The sequence below is a fragment of the Corylus avellana genome, chromosome 5 (assembly GCF_965113065.1).
Source record: "Corylus avellana chromosome 5, dhCorAvel1.hap1.2, whole genome shotgun sequence".
Taxonomy (NCBI): Eukaryota; Viridiplantae; Streptophyta; class Magnoliopsida; order Fagales; family Betulaceae; genus Corylus; species Corylus avellana.
In genome coordinates, this window is record NC_142494.1 from 25,562,988 (window position 1) to 25,583,824 (window position 20,837).

The 20,837-nt window shown below is 37.1% G+C and overlaps 2 protein-coding genes and 1 pseudogene across 2 annotated transcripts; 2 read left to right on the forward strand and 1 right to left on the reverse strand.

The window, feature by feature from the left end:
- Positions 1-5,655: 5,655 nt before the first annotated feature.
- Positions 5,656-11,511, forward strand: DHAR3 (dehydroascorbate reductase 1). The gene is made up of 6 exons (XM_088516478.1): positions 5,656-5,996; positions 6,935-7,025; positions 7,266-7,409; positions 8,637-8,754; positions 10,520-10,660; positions 11,290-11,511. The coding sequence occupies exons 1-6, from the start codon at positions 5,759-5,761 to the stop codon at positions 11,374-11,376; spliced, it is 819 nt and encodes a 272-aa protein (XP_088372604.1). The 5' UTR covers positions 5,656-5,758; the 3' UTR covers positions 11,377-11,511.
- A 1,967-nt stretch (positions 11,512-13,478) lies between these two features.
- Positions 13,479-14,579, reverse strand: LOC132183079 (geranylgeranyl pyrophosphate synthase 7, chloroplastic-like; annotated as a pseudogene).
- A 2,903-nt stretch (positions 14,580-17,482) lies between these two features.
- On the forward strand, positions 17,483-18,562 carry LOC132182954 (uncharacterized). The gene has a single exon (XM_059596327.2). The coding sequence runs from the start codon at positions 17,573-17,575 to the stop codon at positions 18,497-18,499; it is 927 nt and encodes a 308-aa protein (XP_059452310.2). The 5' UTR covers positions 17,483-17,572; the 3' UTR covers positions 18,500-18,562.
- Positions 18,563-20,837: the final 2,275 nt, after the last annotated feature.

A 20,837-nucleotide genomic window follows, 5' to 3' on the forward strand; every position in this document is an offset into this window, starting at 1 on the left:
TTCTAAATTTACCCTTAATTTCAAATTAAAAATTAAAAAAAAAAAATCACAAGGTGACCCACGGTTGGGCCACCTTCTGATCCTTTTTTCTTTTTTCTTTTTTTTTTAAAAAAATAAAATTGAAGGGTAATTTTGTCATTTCATGGGTTTTAACGGCAAAAATTTGACAGAAAGGTAAATCGCATCAAATTGAAAGTTCAAGTGGTGAAATTGAAAGTTTTTAAAATTTATAAGGTCTTCTCAAAACGAGTGGTAGTTCAGAAATCTTTTGTAAAGTTTCTCCTATTTCTAATCATTTTATGCTATATCATGTTGTAAATTTTTTTTTTTTTTTTTTTTGTAAAATTTATATATCAGCATAACATTCAATTCATCGTATCATATATTGTACGTATTAGGCAAAGTTTTAAAATGAAAGAAAAAAAAAAAGCATCTGTGAAGCAATTATTCTATTCATGGAGATCATCATCATATATATACAAGCAATTATCATATATAAAAAACTTAAAATCACAATCATGAATCCACGTTACAAGGTGGTGGTGTCTTTAGGGGTACGTCTAGTGGTAGCTATAGCCCATATAGGATTAGCAGCTAGTGAAAAGGCCTGCTTAATTATTATGATTAAAACTTCATATCTTACTCTAATTACTTGCATCTTTTATTTAATTGGAGTTGAACATGTATACATCATTAGAATTTCTTAACAAAAAAACTCGGTTTGATTATAAAAAGCTAAGAGAAAAAGGAAGAAAAATCGTTAAATTGCATGCCAAACTGGATGATAAGGTTGCTCATTGTTTGTACTCTTCCCCTTGTCCTGCCAATAGTTTGGAGGAAATGGAATCTTACCAAGTTGCTACTAGCTAGCTCCAACCAGGAAAGATACTTTTTATTTTTGATCGCAGGACATATATATATATATATATATATATATATATATATATATATATATACTCAAATTAATCAAAATCAGAACCAATAATTTTGCACTTGTCAATAATCAGTGGCCGGTTGATGGGTCCCAGACAACTAGCTAAAGCCTTGATTTGATCTCTGCTATTATCTCTAGCAAGTGTATTAATAAGTACTTCCTATTTTTAAAATAATAATAATAATTATTAGAGGTAATCTAATTTCCTGAAAAGACAAATGGATTGAGATGGGTTGTAGTTAGTTGCTAGCATTATATGCAATGGGGAAAGTAGGCTCTGTATGTTTGTGTGCTTGCGAGAGGGAGGGGGGGAGGACGCTTTCTTTGTTTTTGGTTTTAAAATGTTTTAGTTTTTTTGTTACCACTTTTGGTAGTAATAAGACGATGAAAGTTTAGTGGTCAACAAGATTCTCAAAGTACTTGAACATTTATAAGAGTTCGACTCCTGAATTTTATTGATGTTTTAGTGAGTTGGGTTAGATTATTGTTTAGTTAGACTTAAGGGAGCGTTTACGATTTCTACCGTTTAAGCTCTTATTGTGCGGCTCTTGGATCTGGATCCCCTCCAATTTTGGAGAAATTGAAGATTTTTCAATTGTTAATTGTGACCCTTCATTTTAAATTCGATGATCTATAAAATCATTTAAACCTTGATAAAACAAAAGCCAGCATTTAATGTCTCGGTTATGCAAAAGTAGCTAGCATAACTAAGACATTAAATTTATAGACCATTAAATTTAAAATGAAGGGTCACGATTTTTAATTAGAAAATCTTCAATTTCTCCTCAATTGGAGGGGATGTCAATTCATTCGTTGTCAAAATATTCTAGTAGTAATAAAGTCCTAGCATTGTTTTCATCTAAGCCACTTGATACACACAAATGCTTATTAGATTTCAAGTAATGGCTCAAATTTCAAACCAAAAGGCCATCTAGTAAATCACGAAAAACACCAACATCAAGAATGTTTCAAACTATAAGCTTTTCTTTTTTTTCTGACGAGAGACTATTATAATCATATAAATAAGTATTCAAACCCTTATTTTACTCATCACATGCCATGTCCAAATTTTTCCATTTGTCACCACATCCTAGTCCAGCTAGCTATTCCAATTTCCACGTCCTCCCTCTCTCTCTTTCTCTCTCTCTCTATTTGGATTGAATTCCTCGTTCAAATAGAAGTCAATGAGATTCCTAAATACAAAATTAAGATACCATCATATGGGAACAATATTGTCTGGTTATGTTAAAAAAAAAAAAAACCACAATTAATTCCCAATCTCGGAGCAAATTGCAATTATTTTAAGTTATCGTGTATATATATATATATATATATATATAAAGTTTTGTTAATTACTATCAAATTATTGTTCATCCTAGATTAATATTCTTGTGCTGGCCGTGAGCCATACAAACCAAGTACATACCCCCAGGTGATTAATAGTTAATTAATCACACATCTTAACCTACTCCTTTATGATTAGTGATTACTGCCACTTGCTTAATAATATTTGAATAAATTATTAAGATAATCATTGTTGTGCATAATATTCCAGGGCTGATGAGCTCACACTTGAAAATAATAGTGAATTGACCCTTGGAAAGCTAATTATGAGACAAGAACGAGTCACCAGTCCACTGGGTCCTGTCTCTCTGTAAATCACAAAAAAAGCTTTCTGATTTCTCACATTTCTCATAACAAAAAAGGCTGCACAATAACTATATATGGTAATTAATCCTCTGCAAATTAGCAAAAAGGAGAAAGCTTAGATAAGATGGCAAGGTAATATTCAGCAGTCAATCAGGACATCATCTCAATGGTCCTCTTTACGTGCCATGCCCTGGCACAGTCTTCCAATTATAGTAAAAAAGCCTAAATTGCTTTTTGCAGCAACCCTCTTTCCCTATCTTATCACTCATGCTTTCCCTTTGGGACTTCAAAACTTTAAATTCTCTACATGTTTGTAAGCCATACTTTTTGGAATTGGGTCCTTTCCATTAATCAAGAATCAATAACAAATCTCTTGCTATCAATAGATGAAGTTAGAGTAATCTTTCGTTCAAATCTTCACTCTCACTTCTTTTAACATGTCCCACCGTCCACAACCGAAAGTTTTCAGAAGAATTTTGATTTTAAAATGCTTTTTTCTTTTTTCTTTTTTTACGTAAACAATCGTTATAGATATTGTTAATAATATTTTTTAAGATCCCTCCACCTTCTTAAAGCCAATTATGATGTTACAATTAGGCCCAACTTTACAGTAACATGAGCAGTAATTAGCCTGTTTTAAGGGGCTTTTTCGGCCCTCCTTGTTGTGAATATTGCAGCTTCACTTTGGGAACCTGCCTTTGCTGATTGAAGGTGATTCTTTCGTTATCACTGTGGCTCTAAAGCATCGGAATCTTTGTCCTGATTTGCATATGTCTCCTATCATTTCTGATATTCATGACAAGCTCAAGCAATTCTCTTACTGGTCAGCTTTCAATATTGGTCAGAATACGATTCGTTAAATAGTTCAAAAGGTAAAACAACGTATTATAGTCACATAAGTAGATTCAAATTTTAATTTCTAGGCCCATTAACACTATCTAAAGCCTATTTAACATATTGGGTTTTCCACAACCCCAAAAGATGGCTGATTGATATGTGGGTTTTGAGAAGTTGAAGTCTTGAAGATATGGGCGTCATGAGTTTATCTTTAGGCTTTTTTTATAGACCCTTAACCTTGTTTTGCAAGTTTAATTTTATCTTATTCGCATGCATGCGGTCACCGTTTGAACGGCTGTGTTACTAATGCATGGACCGTTAAGATGAACTTATGTTGGGACAATCATGTAAATGATATTAGTAGCCTTGAATTTTCATTGATGTTCTAATAGAACTGGGTCAGACTATAACTCAGTCGAACTTGAAAGAGCACCTGCAGAAACTTTATTCTAAATACTTAGACACTAATTTGAGTATCCTTAATTCTAATTAAGTGGGAGGCATCACACATGGTGCAAAGGATATCAAAGGTGATGGAACAAGATCATCTCCAGTCCATTTTAGACTGGAGAATATCCAGTTAATGGTCAAGATCTCTTTAAAGAGATCCTGTGGCCATAAATAAGACATATATCTCATTAATAAAAATAATAACAAAATATTATCTATATATATATATATATATATATATTAAAATTATAAAACAAAATTATAAAAAAATTAAGGGGTAGCTGGCCACCCATTGGAGGTGGCCGGACCACTCCAGATGTGGTTGGGGCTAGATCTAAAAATAAAATAAAAATAAAATAAAAAAATCATGGGGTGGCCGAAGCCACCCCATTGGGGGTGGCCCGGCCACCCCCAATGGGCCAAATCTTAAAAAATAAAATAAATAAATAAAGATCGTTTGGCCCTTGGGGGTGGCCAGATCACCTCAAAGGGCCATAAGCCACCCCAAGCCAAACCACCCCCAAGGGCCCTGGGGTGGCCGAAGCCACCCCATGGCCATTGAGCCACCCTCAGCTAAAATGGGGTGGTCTGGCCACCCCCTATAACCAAGATGGGGTGGCCAGCCATTCCTTTTTTTTTATTATTAATTTATTAATTATTTATTATTATTATTATTATTATTATTATTTTTTAGTGGAACAGCCATAAACTAGATATTCTCCAGTCCATTATAGACTGGAGAGGAGTGATGGGAGTGATGTGTGGGTGAAGGTTATTACAAATGGTGCAACACAACAAAGTAATTTTTCTTGTTATAAAATATATTGTAAGTGCATGAAAAAATGATAAGAATCTGTACTATCACTCCAAAAGGACTGGTCAATTTGAAGTTTTTTAGAATTCATTATAAAGTCCAATTTCACCTACTAACTAGGCAATGTAGGACTTAGTACCAATGACTATCTTTATAAATCACCTACTCTATGTAGGCTTCTTCTCATCTTTCCAATATGGGACTAGAGTGTTACAATAGTAATAAGTAAAAATGTTTATAGGTTATAATTAGTTTATTTACCTAATTTCAATGAAGCTAATAATAAATAAGCTCGAGTTCAATGAAAACGTTGACAAATCAAAATTGAATATATAAATCTAGCTCGATTTTAACTTTGAACCCAAATTAAACTCGTTAAACACTATAATACATTAATACTCAACTCAATTTGACATGACTCATAATAATTATAATCACGTTCATACATATATATTAAAAGACGAACCAAGCTAGTGACATGTGGGCGTGGCCCAGGAAGAGATATGGAAGGCCTATAGCCATTTCATTATTTATTTTAATTTCCTACTAACTTTATAAAATAATTATGAGATAAAAATGTAGTTTATAACATTACTTAATTTTTTTTTTAAAAAAAATACTTTATGATTTCTTTATACTAACCTTGAATATGCATTTTTCTTTACATCCCAATTTATTATTATTATTTATTTATTTAGGACATTCTAAAATAAGTATTCACTTTATAAAATTGGAAATTTTTCTTTATTATTTTATCTTTTTTAAAATCGATATTTTAAGAAGACCATTTTTTTTATTTTATCATTTTCCTAGTTATACAATTTCCAAAGCAAGATTTTTTAATTTTTTGTATAAAAAAAAAAGCTGTGCCACGTGCAAACCAATTGACGTTGTTACGTGGACGTTGTACGGTAAAGTTCAGCCTCTTCCACTCTTTTTCCTCGTAAAGACAGGGACCTCATCCATTCCTTGCTAAAACCTCACTCTTTTGGCACAACCAAGCAAGAACAAAGTCCCAAAGCTTCTCATTTGCAAACAAAAAAGTTCCAAGTTTCTCTCAGGAACCAAACCCAATGTCGACCGTCAAAATTCAACCCACTGCGTGTGCGCTCTCGTCGACCGTCAGGCACCTCGGCTTCTTCAATGTCCGGCTGCCCCGAGACGGCGTCGTTTCTTCCAAGAGCTGCAACCAGTTGAGACGCTACGGGACCAGAAGAGCCCTCACGCTGTCAATGTCTTCCGCTTCGCCGCCGAGCCCTCTAGAAATCTGCGTCAAAGCTTCCGTCACTACCCCCAACAAGCCCGGCGACTGTAAGCTCCCTCTCTTCTTTTAATCCGTTTGGTTAGTTACTGAGAAAATGCCTGAAAGAAAAAGTTAATGAGAATTGGGAATAAGATACTGCATTATACTGGAAACCATTATTAACGTGTTGGGAATTGAGAAACTTTGAAATCATTAATAAAAATGATTTCATCGTCATAACAAGCATCAGAATGTTTAGAAACATAGCTAAAAGTAATTTATAAGCAATGATAGGTAGTAAAGAATCGCACTCATCAGACAAAGTTCTTTCTTTCTTTCTTTTTCTTTTTTGTTGTTCCCATTCTCTTAAGTCTTTTCTTTCCTTTCTCTTTGGGTTGTAACTCGCAAGCCATAAATCTAATTTGATTGCCATGTTTAGGTCAAGTTTTTGAGACACGTTTTCGAGGCCAAAACCAAGAGAAGCCCACATACGCTTATACAAAAAATCGTCACTAATCAGTGGCAACAAAAGGAGTCCAACAATTTCAATATGCAGTGATCACTATTTGCTATTGGGTCTACAAAATGCTCAAACAAAATACACTCTATCTACTCCAGGTTTTATAGAACACCCAAAAGGGGAAGAAAAAAAAACAAAGATTATGCCGGCCCACCAAATAATAGAAAAACGCTAATATTTAATTGTAAAATTTGTGCCTAACACAATTGACTAGGGACCATGCCTCATTAAGCGGATGTTACTAGTTTATATCTCCCCTTCCCCTCCCTCTTGGGACAAAAAATTACTTATAAAAAAAAAAACATTGTAAAATTTAGCATCAAGGATTGTAGAATGGTCATCCTTTTATTGTTTTGAAAATGATATAATAATGGAAAGTTATTTAGATTAAAGATGGTGTAATAATTTAAGCTCCTTCAGGGGTGCAGTTTTCGATTTATGGTGCAAACAAAGTTAATTGTTGATATTTCTAAATCATTTCCTCAGGTCCCTTTTGCCAGAGGGTATTGCTGACTTTGGAGGAGAAGCACCTCCCATATGACTTGAAGTTGGTAGATTTGGCCAACAAACCAAAATGGTAATTATCTGATTTCATCCCTTTGAATTATGTCTCCTTTTCTTCATATAGTGAATAGGACCCATCCGTTTGGTCAAAAACCAGATGTATAACCGCAAAGACGCACATCCACTCATAATTACATATTCTAGTAGCACTTTAATAAACATCAAGTGCTTTTGTTTCAGGATTTGTTTTCATCTTTTATAACTTTGCTAATTTGTCTCTTTTTTTTTTTCTTTTTTTTTTTTTGGTATCTAGGTTCTTAACAATCAATGCAGACGGTAAAGTTCCTGTAATTAAACTTGATGAGAAGTGGATTGCGGATTCAGATGTTATTACACAAGCACTAGAAGAAAAATACCCTGTTCCACCACTGGGAACCCCACCTGAGAAGGCTCCAGTGTATGTTTTATATTCAATGGTTTTTATGCGTCAACCATATGGTTATGCATGCTCATCACTTGGCTTGAGTTCTTTTCACCCCTCCATGATGCATATTGGCAATGTTGTGAAACCTGTTTTTGACACCCTAAAAGGCTAAAAAAGAATAATAGAATATTTCAAATTTCAACACTCACGATGAAGTAATTTTTCTATTAACTTATATTCCTATTTTGTTCTGCCTTTTCTTCTTGTAGAATACATGTGTTTTTTTTTTTTTTGAGTTAGTGTTAAGGAAAAATCTGTACCACAAGTTATTTAGCAGATAAAGTCTGTGTTCCAAAATTTCAATATGAGATTGAGGGCTTTTCTCAAATTTTAAATATTTTTTGGGGTAGAAAATAGACTAGCTAGATTTTAGGAAAAATCTTGTTCATAAAAAAATATTAATATTTAAAGAATCTTATTTGGAATAATTTTTTTTTTGTGTGTAATGATTAAACTTGATTTCTAGTAGTATAATTTCTATTTTCTGCTCCCTCCCCTCCAAAAGAAAAGATTCTTGGCTCTGCCACTTTTTGTAACATTTTTGTATTTGTATGAGTGTGCATAGAGCTGGGCAACGACTTCCTTGAGTCAATTTTTTTTTTTTTCCTGACATTTTTGACAGTCGAACTAATGAGTGTCAATCATCAATAATCATCCCCCAAATTGATCGGTTAGTGCATAGCTCCCAAACCACATTGACACCAACAAGAGCTGGTCAGCTGTCGGTGGGCTGGTTAGTTTAAGGCGAATGTTGCATTTTCCAAGTGAGTGTGAGGGCTATAATTCGGGGGAGCAAGAGGTTTTGGAAGAAGAAATTTGGTCTGGTCAGTAATGGTTGGGTTTCTGACACCCACCACTGACCCCCGACCCAAACCCTATCAGTTATTTTAGCATCCTACCTGATACTGAGTCACTGACCCAACCAAGGTCATAAATTGACATATTCAGTCGGTCTCTGGTTGGGTTGGTTGGTTGGATTGTTTTTTTGTTTTGTTTTTTCCAGTTTTCTGCCTGGCCCTACAGGCGCACACACGCATGTGTGTTTGATGTTTGGAGAAAGTAACTTCTGTAAATCAATCCATTGTTGTTAGACGTTAGATGTCTATATCATAGTTTAAGTTTTATGTCTTATTGTGTTTCTAAACTGTTTGGAGTTAAAGACTGGAATAAATGGTAACTATTTTAAATGCTGTCTTGTAGTGGATCAAAGATCTTCTCCACATTTATTGGTTTCCTCAAGAGCAAAAACCCCAGTGATGGAACAGAGCAAGCATTACTGAATGAGCTAAGTTCTTTAAACGATTATCTCAAAGAAAATGTGAGTTCTCTGTCCTTATTTTTCCTGATCTATCTTTCCATAATTCGATTATTGGTTAGGACAAAAGATTGTCAATCAGCTTTTATGAAAATAATTGTCGCATTAAATGTATATCAGTTTCCTTCAATGAAAATTTGTTTGTCCCTTATATATGATGTAGTTGAAGAAGGAAAAGAAATGTCTAGTTATGGTTTACCAAGAATTTTTCCACAATTCTTGAGGCCTATGGCACACGTGGAGTGCTTACCAAACACCAAGGTTATTGAGATGTTTCAGTATGTTTGCTTTTTTTATCCGGCCATAAGACTTACATATGAGAATGGCCAAGTCAAATAGGAGGAATAACTCCATTGAGCAGTTGGTGGTTAATGGTATATTGTCTATTCAGACCAGTGTGAGATTAGAGATTGCATTGTGCAGTTCTACGACAGCCTGTTTACCATACGAGAGCTGGCAGCCTAAGTTGGATGGGCTTACTTTTGGTTCCATTGGAGAGGAGGCCATGTGGTTATGGAGAGCTTTTGAGGAAGATGAGGTCTTTGGGATGGTGAAGCCTTAAATAGTGATAAGGCCCTGGGCCTGGACAGTTTTACTATGGCATTTTTTCAAGCTTGTTGGGATGTTCTTAAAGTAGATATCACGAATTTCTTCCATGATTTTCAGGCTAAATGTTTGTTTTAAAAAAATTTCAATGCCACCTTCATCATTCTTATTCCGAAGAAACCTGGGGCTATTGATAGGAAGGACTTTCGACTTATTAGTTTAAGGCCTATTTGGGTGTGTGTTTGAGTGACCTAAAAGCGCGTTTAACACTCAAAAAGTTCGTTTGAAGAAAAAAAATATCCATTTGGTAAAAAAAATTGAAAGCACTTTTAAGCGTTCAAAAAGCCTAAAAATAGCCAAGACACTCTTTTGGTAAAAGTTTAAAAATGAATCTTTTTTCAAAAAGTGTTTTTTTACTTAAAAGCTCTATTTCTGAAACACAATCCAAATATGCTCAGTGGGTGGAGTTTACAAAATTTCTAGCTAATAGGTTGAAAATGGCTGGGAGAAGATTATTTGCATGCCTTAGAATGCTTTTATTAGGGGTAGGCAGATTCTAGACTCTATCCTCATTACCACCGAGTGTTTTGATAGCAGGATTAGATCCATGGAGCCAAGTGTGTTGTTGCAAGTTGGATATCGAAAAGGCTTATGATCATGTCAATTGGAACTTTTTGCTTTATATGTCGAGGAGATGTGGGTTTGGGGAGAAATTGTGTTGTTTGATAGTGCATTGTATTTCTTTGGAGCACAATGTTTTATGCAAACTGATGTAGGTTTTTAGTCTTTGTTTGGAGAGAGAGAGAGAGATGAGTTTTCAAACTAACGTAGGGTTATTTTGGGGGCTGTAAGGCTGGCAGCTGGAAAAGTGGAATTAGGGTTTGACTTGGGCTACAAATTGGCGGCAGGTTTAGGGTTTAATTTATGAAAATGAATCTCCTTTTTTTCTTTTTCTTTTTCTTTTCTTGAGATAGATTTGGAAACAACTCCTAGAAAGTAGGAAGGAGTTGGCATATCCTCCTTTGGAAAAATAAAGCTGGCCAGATACCAGCAGCAGAATTTCATTCCGCACAATACACAGTTTCGTGTAGAGGAACCCCTTTGATGTGATCTCTATTGTGAAATTTGATCACTTGTTTTGGTGGAATGTGTACATAAACCAAATTTAATTGATAAATGATATCTCATGACACTTTATTGTGATTGATTTTTGTCCCTGAAGGGTCCTTTTATCAATGGAAAAGAGGTTTCTGCTGTAGACTTGTCACTTGGACCCAAGCTGTATCATCTAGAGATTGCTTTGGGGCATTTCAAGAATTGGTCAGTTCCAGATTCTCTTCCCCATTTAAAGTCTTACATGAAGGTATGTCCAATATGAGCGAACTGTTAGTTGTTATTATCTATTGCTAGCAATTGTGCTCCATAGCTCTTTCATAATTCCCAACTCCTGAAATGGCTTGAACCGTGGACCCTGCAGTCCTGCACCTTTTGGAGGAGGAAGTAACACTTGTCTACAAAGGCAGCTAAAATTACTTGCTATTTTGTTTAGTTCATTTTTAATTTCTTTGTCCACTCTTTTCCTCTGTGTCTGTATGCATGTATACATTTCAAGAGTTTCCCAAGAAAAAAAAAATCCCTAGCCTTTCCAATAGCAGCTCATTTGATCAGATGCAGTCACTGGCCTTATATAAAAATTACCATGTCCTTTCTGTTGTAGGGCATTGAATTTGGAACATAAATTGGTAATCTACATGAAGTAACTTTTCTTCCTTTGAATGTGACTTCAAATGATCATTTTAGCAAGCCTATTAAGATCCTCGCCCGCTCCCTTTCCTGCCTTGAGCTTTTTGTATTAAACTCGCATGAATGCTAGTTTCTTTTCAAATCCATAATTTTCCCATGTTTAGCAATTCTTGCAATCACTAATTTCTTGTTTAGTTTGAATGTAATTAAGTTCTTCATTCGTAATATTGTGGAGTTGGACGCATGCAGGCTATTTTCTCAAGGGATTCATTTATTAAAACATGTGCACAGCCCGAGGATGTAATTGCCGGTTGGCGTCCAAAGGTCGTGGGTTAAATTTTCTTTAGCTTCTGTATAGGAAGGAGGAGGGGGGCTCTACAGGTCTACACCTGTAACCTCTTTATGCATATTATATACTTGAATGTGAGTGTAAAACTTCCTTTATTATTGATAGTCGGATTCAATTTTCCATTTACATTGCCAACTGATGACAAAGTGACCGCACGCCGTGTGCAGAAGTAAGCTGATAAAAAAGACGAAAGGTTAGAGAGGTTTACCAGAATCACCTCTAATACTTAAGTAAGTTAACGAGGGTAAGAGATAAAGCAAACTAACTTTGGGGACTCCAGCTCAAATGTCCTCAAATGTCGTTGAAACCATGGTCTAGGTACACCAATAATCTCTCAATTTTTTAGGTCAATTTAACTATGGGTGGTTCAAAGGAATTCAAGGTAGTAGGTTAGCCTAAAGGGCCCAAAGGAGGTTAAGTACACCATCAAACTCAAACGTGTTCTGTGTAGGGTTTGACTTACGTAAATTTCTTTTTTATTTTTTATTTTTTATTTTTTTTTATTTAAAAACAAAAAACAAAAAAGTCCAATGAGGTTTTACTGAAAAAAACATTATAACTATAGAAGCTATTATAAAGATGACGGACGGTTGTCTTTTGTTTTTGTTTTTGTTTTTGTTTTTGTTTTTGTTTTTTTTTTTTTTTTTTTTCAGAGGTGAGAGATAAGCTTTGTTAAATGATTCAGATGTTATAAATAAATACTCCTTTCATATATATGTAAAAGGATTATTTAAAAGAAATATGTAGCCTCGTACTAATAAACCCTAGCCGTCTCTTTTCTCTCTAGCCGCTAGAGAGAAAAGCGAAACCCTTCAGCCACATAGGGGAGGAGGGTTGGCCGTTTGGCAGCCTCCCTCCTTCCCTCGTTCTCCTCGCTCCGATGCTAGCTATTTACCTAATGCCTTAGCCTCGGTGCCTCCTCTCTTCCCCTTCCTTGGCGCTCCTTTCTCCCTCCGTTTTTCTCCATTTTTGCCCATTCCCTGCTGCTTTTCTTCCCCCGCTTTCATTTTCTGCAGCGGGCTCCTTGGCCTTGTTTTGGCTCTTTGTGGGTTTGGATTTTGTCTGTGGTAGCTGCCGACCTGTGTTGCCACTTCGCTGCCCGCTATTAGGGTTTTCTTTCATGCGTCCCCACCGCGTCGAGCTCCCACGCCCCTTACGCGGCGGTTTCCGGCCTGCACGGGTCCGGCTACCGTCTTCCCACTTTGTGCTCATTTTCCCTGTTTTTTCCCTGTTTTGGTGGCTCCTTGTTTTTTCTTTTTTCTTGTTTGTGGTTGTTTTCAGGTCCTGCTTTGCCGGTCTTCTCCGCGCCTGTTCGCCGCCCACCGTCCACTGTTGGGCCTTTCGACGCGTCCCCGCCGCGATGAGCTTCCAACGCCCCTTCGGTTTTCGGTTCCTGGCGTGTGCGTGATCGGAGTGTGCTGTTTTTTTTTTTCTTGTTTTATTTCCCTATTTTGTTGCTTCTTTAAGATGTATTTGTGTTTTGGCGTGTTTTTTTTTTTCCATGTATTGTTTAATTTTCATGTTTTGTTTGGTTTGTAATAAGGCTCTTTCCCCTCTCACTCGATTTATGTCTCCTTCGGATTAATTATTTTTGGTTAAGGCCTTTGGGTTGTGGATGTGATCATTATCCTGGCTTTAGGGTCGAGGAGGAAGAGTTTCGGCATGAGGAGGAAGAGTTTCGGCATGAGAGTCTTTCCGCTCTCAGGGTCGAGGAATAATTGCTATCCATGCATTTGGTTGAGTCTGTCTGTCACAGATTTAGTATTAAATCTGATTTTAGTCATGGGTTAGCGGATTGGTTTCGAATCTTGTACTAAACCTGATAATCTTATACCTTTATGCTATGGTTGCTTCAGAACTTTGCTCTGTGATGTAAGAGCTTTATGCTCGTGGTATTATTGAATGAAATGTTATGTTTTTCTCCAAAAAAGAAAAGAAAAAGAGTATTTAAAATTACTATTCATTATCAATCATGAATGGAAGTACCATATGGCTAAAATAAATATATACATAAAATCCCCAAGATTTTTGCACGGGAGTCCTTAAAAAAGGGAGCAAATAAGATGCAAAGGAGACGTCAAAGTCTCCTCTAATTCTGTCGATTGGCAATGTAGTAAGCTAAATAGTATAATGGGGCAGCTCTTGCAGGTTCAAAATAGGCAATCTCCTGCATTGCATGATCCGCCAGCTTGCCGGCTAACTTCATAGCCTCGTCAACGCCCATAAGCTTAGGATATGTGGCCTTGTCGCTTGCCAAATCCTTCCCGGCCGTCTTTCCGAGCTCCGCCGACGACTTTGTCACATCCAAAACATCGTCCACCACCTGAAACAACAACCCTATTCACCTAGCATAAGTCCTCACCTTTTCTATCTCAATCGCATTCCCACCTCCCATAGTCACCCCACAAACAGCTGAAGCCTCTAGGAGCTTTGCTGTTTTATGGACATGAATGTACTCCAATTCACTCAAACTCACTTGTGTTCTCTCGCTGCAAATGTCTGTAATTTGCCCCGCCACAATCCCTTCTGAGCCGACGGCTGAACCGAGTTCAGCAATGGCTTGGATAACACTCTCAGGGGAAACTTTTGTGGTCTTGGCCGCTACATGTTCAAAGGCAAGGGAGAGGAGGGCATCGCCGGCTAGGACGGCAGTTTCTTCCCCGAAAACCCGGTGGTTTGTCGGCTTTCCACGCCGAAGATCATCATTGTCCATGCAAGGGAGATCATCATGAATTAGTGACATGGTGTGGATCATCTCAACAGCACAAGCAACTGGAATCGCTAAAGACTCATCCCCTCCTACCAACTCACATGAAGCAATGCACAAAATTGGACGGACACGCTTCCCGCCAGCAAGGAGTGAGTATCTCATTGCCTCATGAATTTTCAATGGATGTTGCAGAGGAATGGCTGCATCTAGAGCTTTGTTAACAGATTTAGCCTTTGTTGCCATGTATTCTTCAAACTGAAACGTGGATAAAGGGTTTTGGAGTGACTTGGTCATTACTTCTTCAGTAAGGAATGGTTGGAACAAAGATGATTTTGCCCTAATTTCCGGAGTATCAAGTTTGAAGTGCAGAAATGAGATTCTTTTGTGGTTTTTGAAGCCATTGTTGGGTTTACTGAGATGGGCAGAAGTGTGAAAACGTGAGATTGTTGCAGAGAAGGCCATTGGAATGAGGTTTGGTGAAGAGTTTTCCTGTTGATGTTGTGGCCATTTGTTCTCATTTCTGTTGTAATTAATAAAGGTGACTGGAGATGCTATTTAGGTTGTCCTAATCTATAGCTTGTGATTATTCCATTTCATATGACTCGGACTCTAGTGCCCCTATTTGATTATTCTTGAAGCATATTTTTCCTTTTATGTTTTTTTAATGTTGTCACTTGTCATTGTAACTCGGGTCAATTCTAATTGGACCGGAACCAAACCTTCAGCTTTCAAAAATTTCAGTGATTCAACCCCACTCCCCAAAAGTTGGAAGAGGGATAATGGAACCAAGAATTTTTTTTTTTTTTTTTTGGCAAGAGCATAAATAAGAAATATATTAATATTTAAGATTAGATTAATATATGGAAGATAATATTTTTGAGAAAAATCAGTGTTACTCTTCATTTATAGATGAAAAAAGAGTACAAGAGCCAAAGATCTAAAAAGAAAGAACACTAAGCTCTAAAATAACGGTGTTGGAGATACATTCAGGGGCTTCTTTAATCCAGATTTTATCAATAAAGTTTCTAGTAGCCTCCTTCGCCAATCTATGAGTTGCTTTGTTTGCTTCTCACTTGACATGGTATATTCTCCAATGTTGAAGAGACCCCATAACCAATTTAATGTCATCCACAATTTGCCCACACCAAAGCCAATTTTGTTTTATCGCACCAATAGCCTAAACAATCGTCAATGAATCCCCTTCCAAAATTACTTCATAGATGCCTAAGTCCCTACATAACTCGGTTGCTTGCAGAGCTGCCATGGCCTCCCCCATGACAGGTTCATACACAACAGGGATGGTCTTACTTTTGGCCGCAATAACTAGACCACTTCCATCTCGAATTATCACCCCTACTCCCATACATTTATTGTCCTTTGAGATTGCCACATCCCAGTTGGCCTTATAAAGACCTGAGGGAGGAGCCTGACATTTTTGCCCAGCCCTTGTATGCTCGATTTTTTTTTTTTTTTTTTTTTTTTTTTAAATATAGATCAATTTTCAATTCAATCACCTATCAAAATGGAACTTGGCTTTTTTTAAAAAAATCTTAAAAATCATTTATGATTAAATATGTACTAAATTTTGAAGCAATTTTTTTTAACATTAAAGAGACGGTTAGAAACTTATCTCCAGTCCCCAAGAGATAGTTCAATCGGCTGAGATCACACTTAATGAAGTGGAGGTCATTAGTTCGAATCCCCCTCCCCCTCTTGTGCGGACATGTCAAAAAAAAAAAAAAACAAAAAAACAAAAAAAACTTATCTCCAATTTTGTTGTGAAGCCTAATTTTAACAATATTCATGACTAAAATACACGTTTACTAGTTACTGTAAAAACAGAAAGAGTAAGCACAAATATAACCATTTTTAAAGTATCAAATGATAATTTAACGTTTAAACTATTTGTTTTTTAAATGAAGTAATAGGTGTTGGTGAATTTTGTTAATTATGGGAGACTCTAATAAGAATTATGAAAGAGACAAAAGTGAATCAGCAATCGAATAAACAATTTATTGAAAGAAAAAAAGGCAAATGAAACACAAGTCTGTTTTCTAAGCAATTATTTAATTATCTTTCTTGAACCCTTTTTTCAATAGTATTCTCTTACTTTATCCAAAACGTCCAAATTTTTCTCTTTAATTATTTAAAGTGATAATTTGGACGCTACTAACGACAAGCATACTCAGCATCGATTCTAAAGAAAGAACAGCAAGCAAATATTAGAAAATATACCTTTGCTATGAAATTGTTAGAAAAACAAAATGACACTAAATTAATTAGTATTTACATCTAAGCTTCCCTTTCATTTATAGAGAGGTTGGGTCATGGGGGAGTGATTTTTTTTTTTGGTTTCTTTTAACTTTAATTCATAATATTGAAAATGCATGAGTGCTTTCATTTTATTTTAGCTTTTTTCTTTTTACTATTCACTTATTTTTGCCAGTTTTGGAGTTTGTTTGAAAATATGTTGTCAAAAAATAATATGAAAGATAAAAGAGAGCGGAAGTAGATAAAAGAGATCAGCGGAAGTAGAGAAAGAGATTGATGAAGCGGTACTGGTAGGATTATATCTTGTATTGAAGTGAATCAAACCTATGTTATTTAGAGAAGAGTAATTATAAATATTCATCTCTCATTTCACTCTCATACCATTAGGTTGATATGACCGTGCCCATAGCCAAAATTTTCTCTTTTTAATATTGATTAATCTAAAGGCTGATGTAACATTGTTGTATGATAGTAGGATATGAGATGAGTATGGATGAGACTGATATAGTGTTAAGGGTTATACCTTGTATTGAAGTGTATTCAATTTCAACCTATATTATTTAGAGAAAAATAATGTGGTAATACCCATCAGTTTTTGGATTAGCCTTTATTAAAAAAGATAAAAATCTAAAAATTGATAAACACTGTCACATTAACCCAGTAGTATGAGATTGAGATGAGACATGAGCATTAGACATAAGAATATAAGAGTGAAAGTGTGTGTAACATTTCTCTATTATTTATAGAGAGATTAAAAATAATGAAAAAAAAAATCAATAAATAAATAAATAAAGAATAAACCTGGAGAATAATTTTAACCTGTTTTAGCTTTTGTTTACTGTCTATCACAGCTTATTTTGGCTGTTAGCTTGATTTGTTATATTTGTGAGGGGCCAGGATTCAGAGCACGCTGGCGTGCTTCAACAGTGAAGCACGCCAGGCTAATTTTTTTTTTTTTTTTGTCAAAAAAAAATTAAAATAATAAAATAATAATAAAAAAAAAAATCACGGCGTGCTTCCGTGTTGAAGCACGCCTCTTTACCCATTTGTGAGTGGTTTTCTTAATAAAATTCTTATTTTAAATACCATTTAAATAACTACAGAAAATTTCTTCTATTTTTTATTTTTATTTATTTATTTATTTTATACAGCAATTAAGCGAAATCCGCAAACAGGGTCACCGTTGAAGGTCCACCGTAGCCATGGACTCCACCCCAACCAGCCCCCAACGCCAACCCGAAGGTCCCCCTCTCGTCTCCATCAAATCCTCTCCTCGCAAGCTCCCCATCAAACGCAAGAACCTACTCTCCTCTTCTGACCCTAACCCTAATTTCCTCTCCTCCAAGCTCCAGTCCACCCTCGACCAAAGCGACGCCGTCGCGAAGCCACCGCCGTTCAAGTTCCACCGGATCTGGACTGAGCCCGACGAGATTCGGTTCCTGCAGGGCCTCCTGGACTGCGCGTCCCGGGGGCTCTCCTTTCCCAGAGACCTCCAAGTCTTTCACGATCGCTTCTCCGGTACGATGTCGCAGCCCTACGCCAAGTCCCAGCTCTCCGAGAAGCTCCGCCGGCTGAGGAAGAAGTTCCGGCTTATATCGTCCCGGCTCGCCGGCGGGCTCAGCCCGTCGGTGCTCTCGCAGCACGATCGGGCGCTTTACGAGCTCTCCGAGAAGCTCTGGAGCCCCGAGCTGTCGTCCTCGTCGACATTTGGTAACAATTCCAACAATTACGGTAGCAATGAGAAGAAGAAGAAGAAGAAGAAGAAGAAGAGCGAGGGCAGTTTGGTTGGGGTTAGGGTTAGCTTCTCGCCGGCCCTGGCTAACTTGAGTTCTCACTCGAATCAAAACCTTCGTTTCCAGGAAATCGACGGTGATGTGAATGTCGAGTATGAGGGCAGCGAAAGTGGTGGGCTTGGTGGGGTGGCAGCGAAAGTGGCGTTGGATGTGTTTGATGAGTGTTTGGAGGAGGTTCGGAATCGGATGGTTGTTGTTTATCTGAACAATAAGTCTTCCAAGGTACTGAGGTGGCACCGGCAACGGGTGGCGGAATTGGAGGTCCTGGCACGGCGCTTGAGGTTGGTTCTCGACAACTCTCTCCATGCCCAATCACTATTTTCAAATTCGATGTAGATATTGTTTACGTTGACGTACAATTTATTATTATTATTTTTTTTTTGTGTAGCTTGATATGTTGTTAATGGACAAGGCTCTTTTTGTCATAAATTTAACTGACTTTTTGAAACATGGCCTACTCCAAGCCCATGTTAGTGTAGTTTGGGCTTTAGCTCCGTCTGAAATTGAACGCCATTCCCAAAACAAAACAACAAAGAAAAAGCAAAAATGAATATCATGTTATCTTTAAGATGATAACTTCTATAAGAAGTTGGTGTAAATTGATCTAGATTTACTGAAATTCTTAGAAGAATTTCAGTTTTTGAAATTTTAAATCTAGGCCTTCCATTTTCCATCCAAGGGTCATTGTTCTGCCACGTGTCCCTAGAAATTTCATAAGAATTTTAGTAGATCTTGATCCGGTGTAAACTAGTTCCTTTGTGCACACCAATAAGAATAGGCCACATAGGATTATTGCACCATTTCAAATAGGCACCAAAACATCAGATTATATAGGTTTTTCCATTTTTTGTTTTTTGTTTTAAGAAATTGCAAGAGGGTCAGCCCCTCTGAGGGGGCCGGCGAGAAAACCCATATGGGTGAAGGTGGCCGCGTGGCCACCCCCAGCCCATCTAGGGTGGCTTGTCGGTCACCCCATGGGTGGAGGTGGCCCGCGCGGCCACCCCCAACCCACCTAGGGTGGTCGGCGAGCCACCCCATGGGGCGGAGGTGGCCCACGAGGGTCACCCTGGTAGATCTAGAGTGACTCTCCGGCCATCCCTAGCCCATTTGGGGTGGCCAGCGAGCCACCCCATGGGCGAGGGTGGCCGTGCGGGCCAACCCAGCCCATGGAGTGGCTCGCCGGCCACCCTAAATCTGCACGCGGCCACCTTCGCCCATGGGGTGGCTCGTCGGCCACCCCAAATGGGCTGGGGGTGGCTGGCGCAACCAACCCATGGCCTAGGGGGTGGCGGCGGCAAGCCACTCCTACCTCACTTTGGGTGGCTAACAGCCACCCTAAGTTGGGGTGGGGTGGCCAGCCAATCACCCCTTTGTTTTTTTCTTTTTTAAGAAAGAAAAAAAATATTTAATTGGTTTTTTAATTATTTTTCTTTTTATATTTTGTATAGTCTGGTGTAGTAGTGTTTATTTCTTAAACTTAAGATTTTTCTGATGTACTAAGGTATCAATGGCTGATTGATGGGTACAAAGGAGCTTGTTTACATCAACTCCTTATAAAAGTTATCCTCTATCTTTAATATTGTTCCAATTTTTATATTGTGTGGTTTTTTTTTTTATTATTATTATTAAAGTAATCGACATATCATTAAAAGTATATATGACATCATGAAAGGAAAAACATAAACGACTGTCTGAAAATACGAAATTTTGAATAATAAAAACTTTATCTCCTCCAATGTTTTGTCGTTCATTTTCCTCCTTAAGTTGGAAATAAACCGTGAAATGACAACAAAATTAAAGTGACAAAAAGTGCGGATAGATTGAATACGCTACTCACAAAGCCATAGAATATTGAAATACTCTTAATTATTAAGGTTTAAAGCTTGAAGTAATTAAATTATGTAAAGAAAGAAGATGATGAGTTTGGAATGTCTTAATTATTAAAAAAATTAAAATCTCAAAAGCTTATAGAATTTTATTAATTGCAATCTTCCAGCCTTCGCCCCCCAGGTTTTTGTCTTTGTCCCAGCTAGACATTTTGAAAAAGACAATACTTCAAACGTCATTTTTCGTTAGGTTGTCACAAACAATTAATGTGTCATCATTTGATCTTTGATACACACGTGCGTGTGAGTAACAGTTGAATAAGTTTCTTCTACGGTTATGGTGGTGATTACGTGGATAGGCCACTCCCACTTATTTTACCAATCTGAGATTAAATAATTGGGGAAACTTCACTTAGGACCCCAAACTTCCACCCGTTTTGAAATACCCCCCTGAACTTCAAAGTCTCTCAATTTAGTCCCCTGAACTTTCAATTTCTATCAATTTGGACCCTTGTAACATTAAACTACGTCGTTTTGGATGTTTTATACCCATTTTACCCTTCCCCAAAACTACGTCGTTTTGTGTCCTAAAATTACAACACCTACCCAGCCCAAAACGACGTCGTTTTATGCATTAATTTTTTTTTTTTTTTTTTTTAAAAAAAAAGAAAAGCAAAATAAATAAATTAAAAAAAAAAAAAAAAAAAAAAAAAAAAAAAAAAAAGAAATCGGGGGTGGCTTCAGCCACCCCCTTGGCCAAAATGGGGTGGCCGGACCACCCCATTTTTGGCCAAGGGGGTGGCTGGAGCCACCCCCTGGCCGATCTGGGGGTGGTTCGACCACCCCCA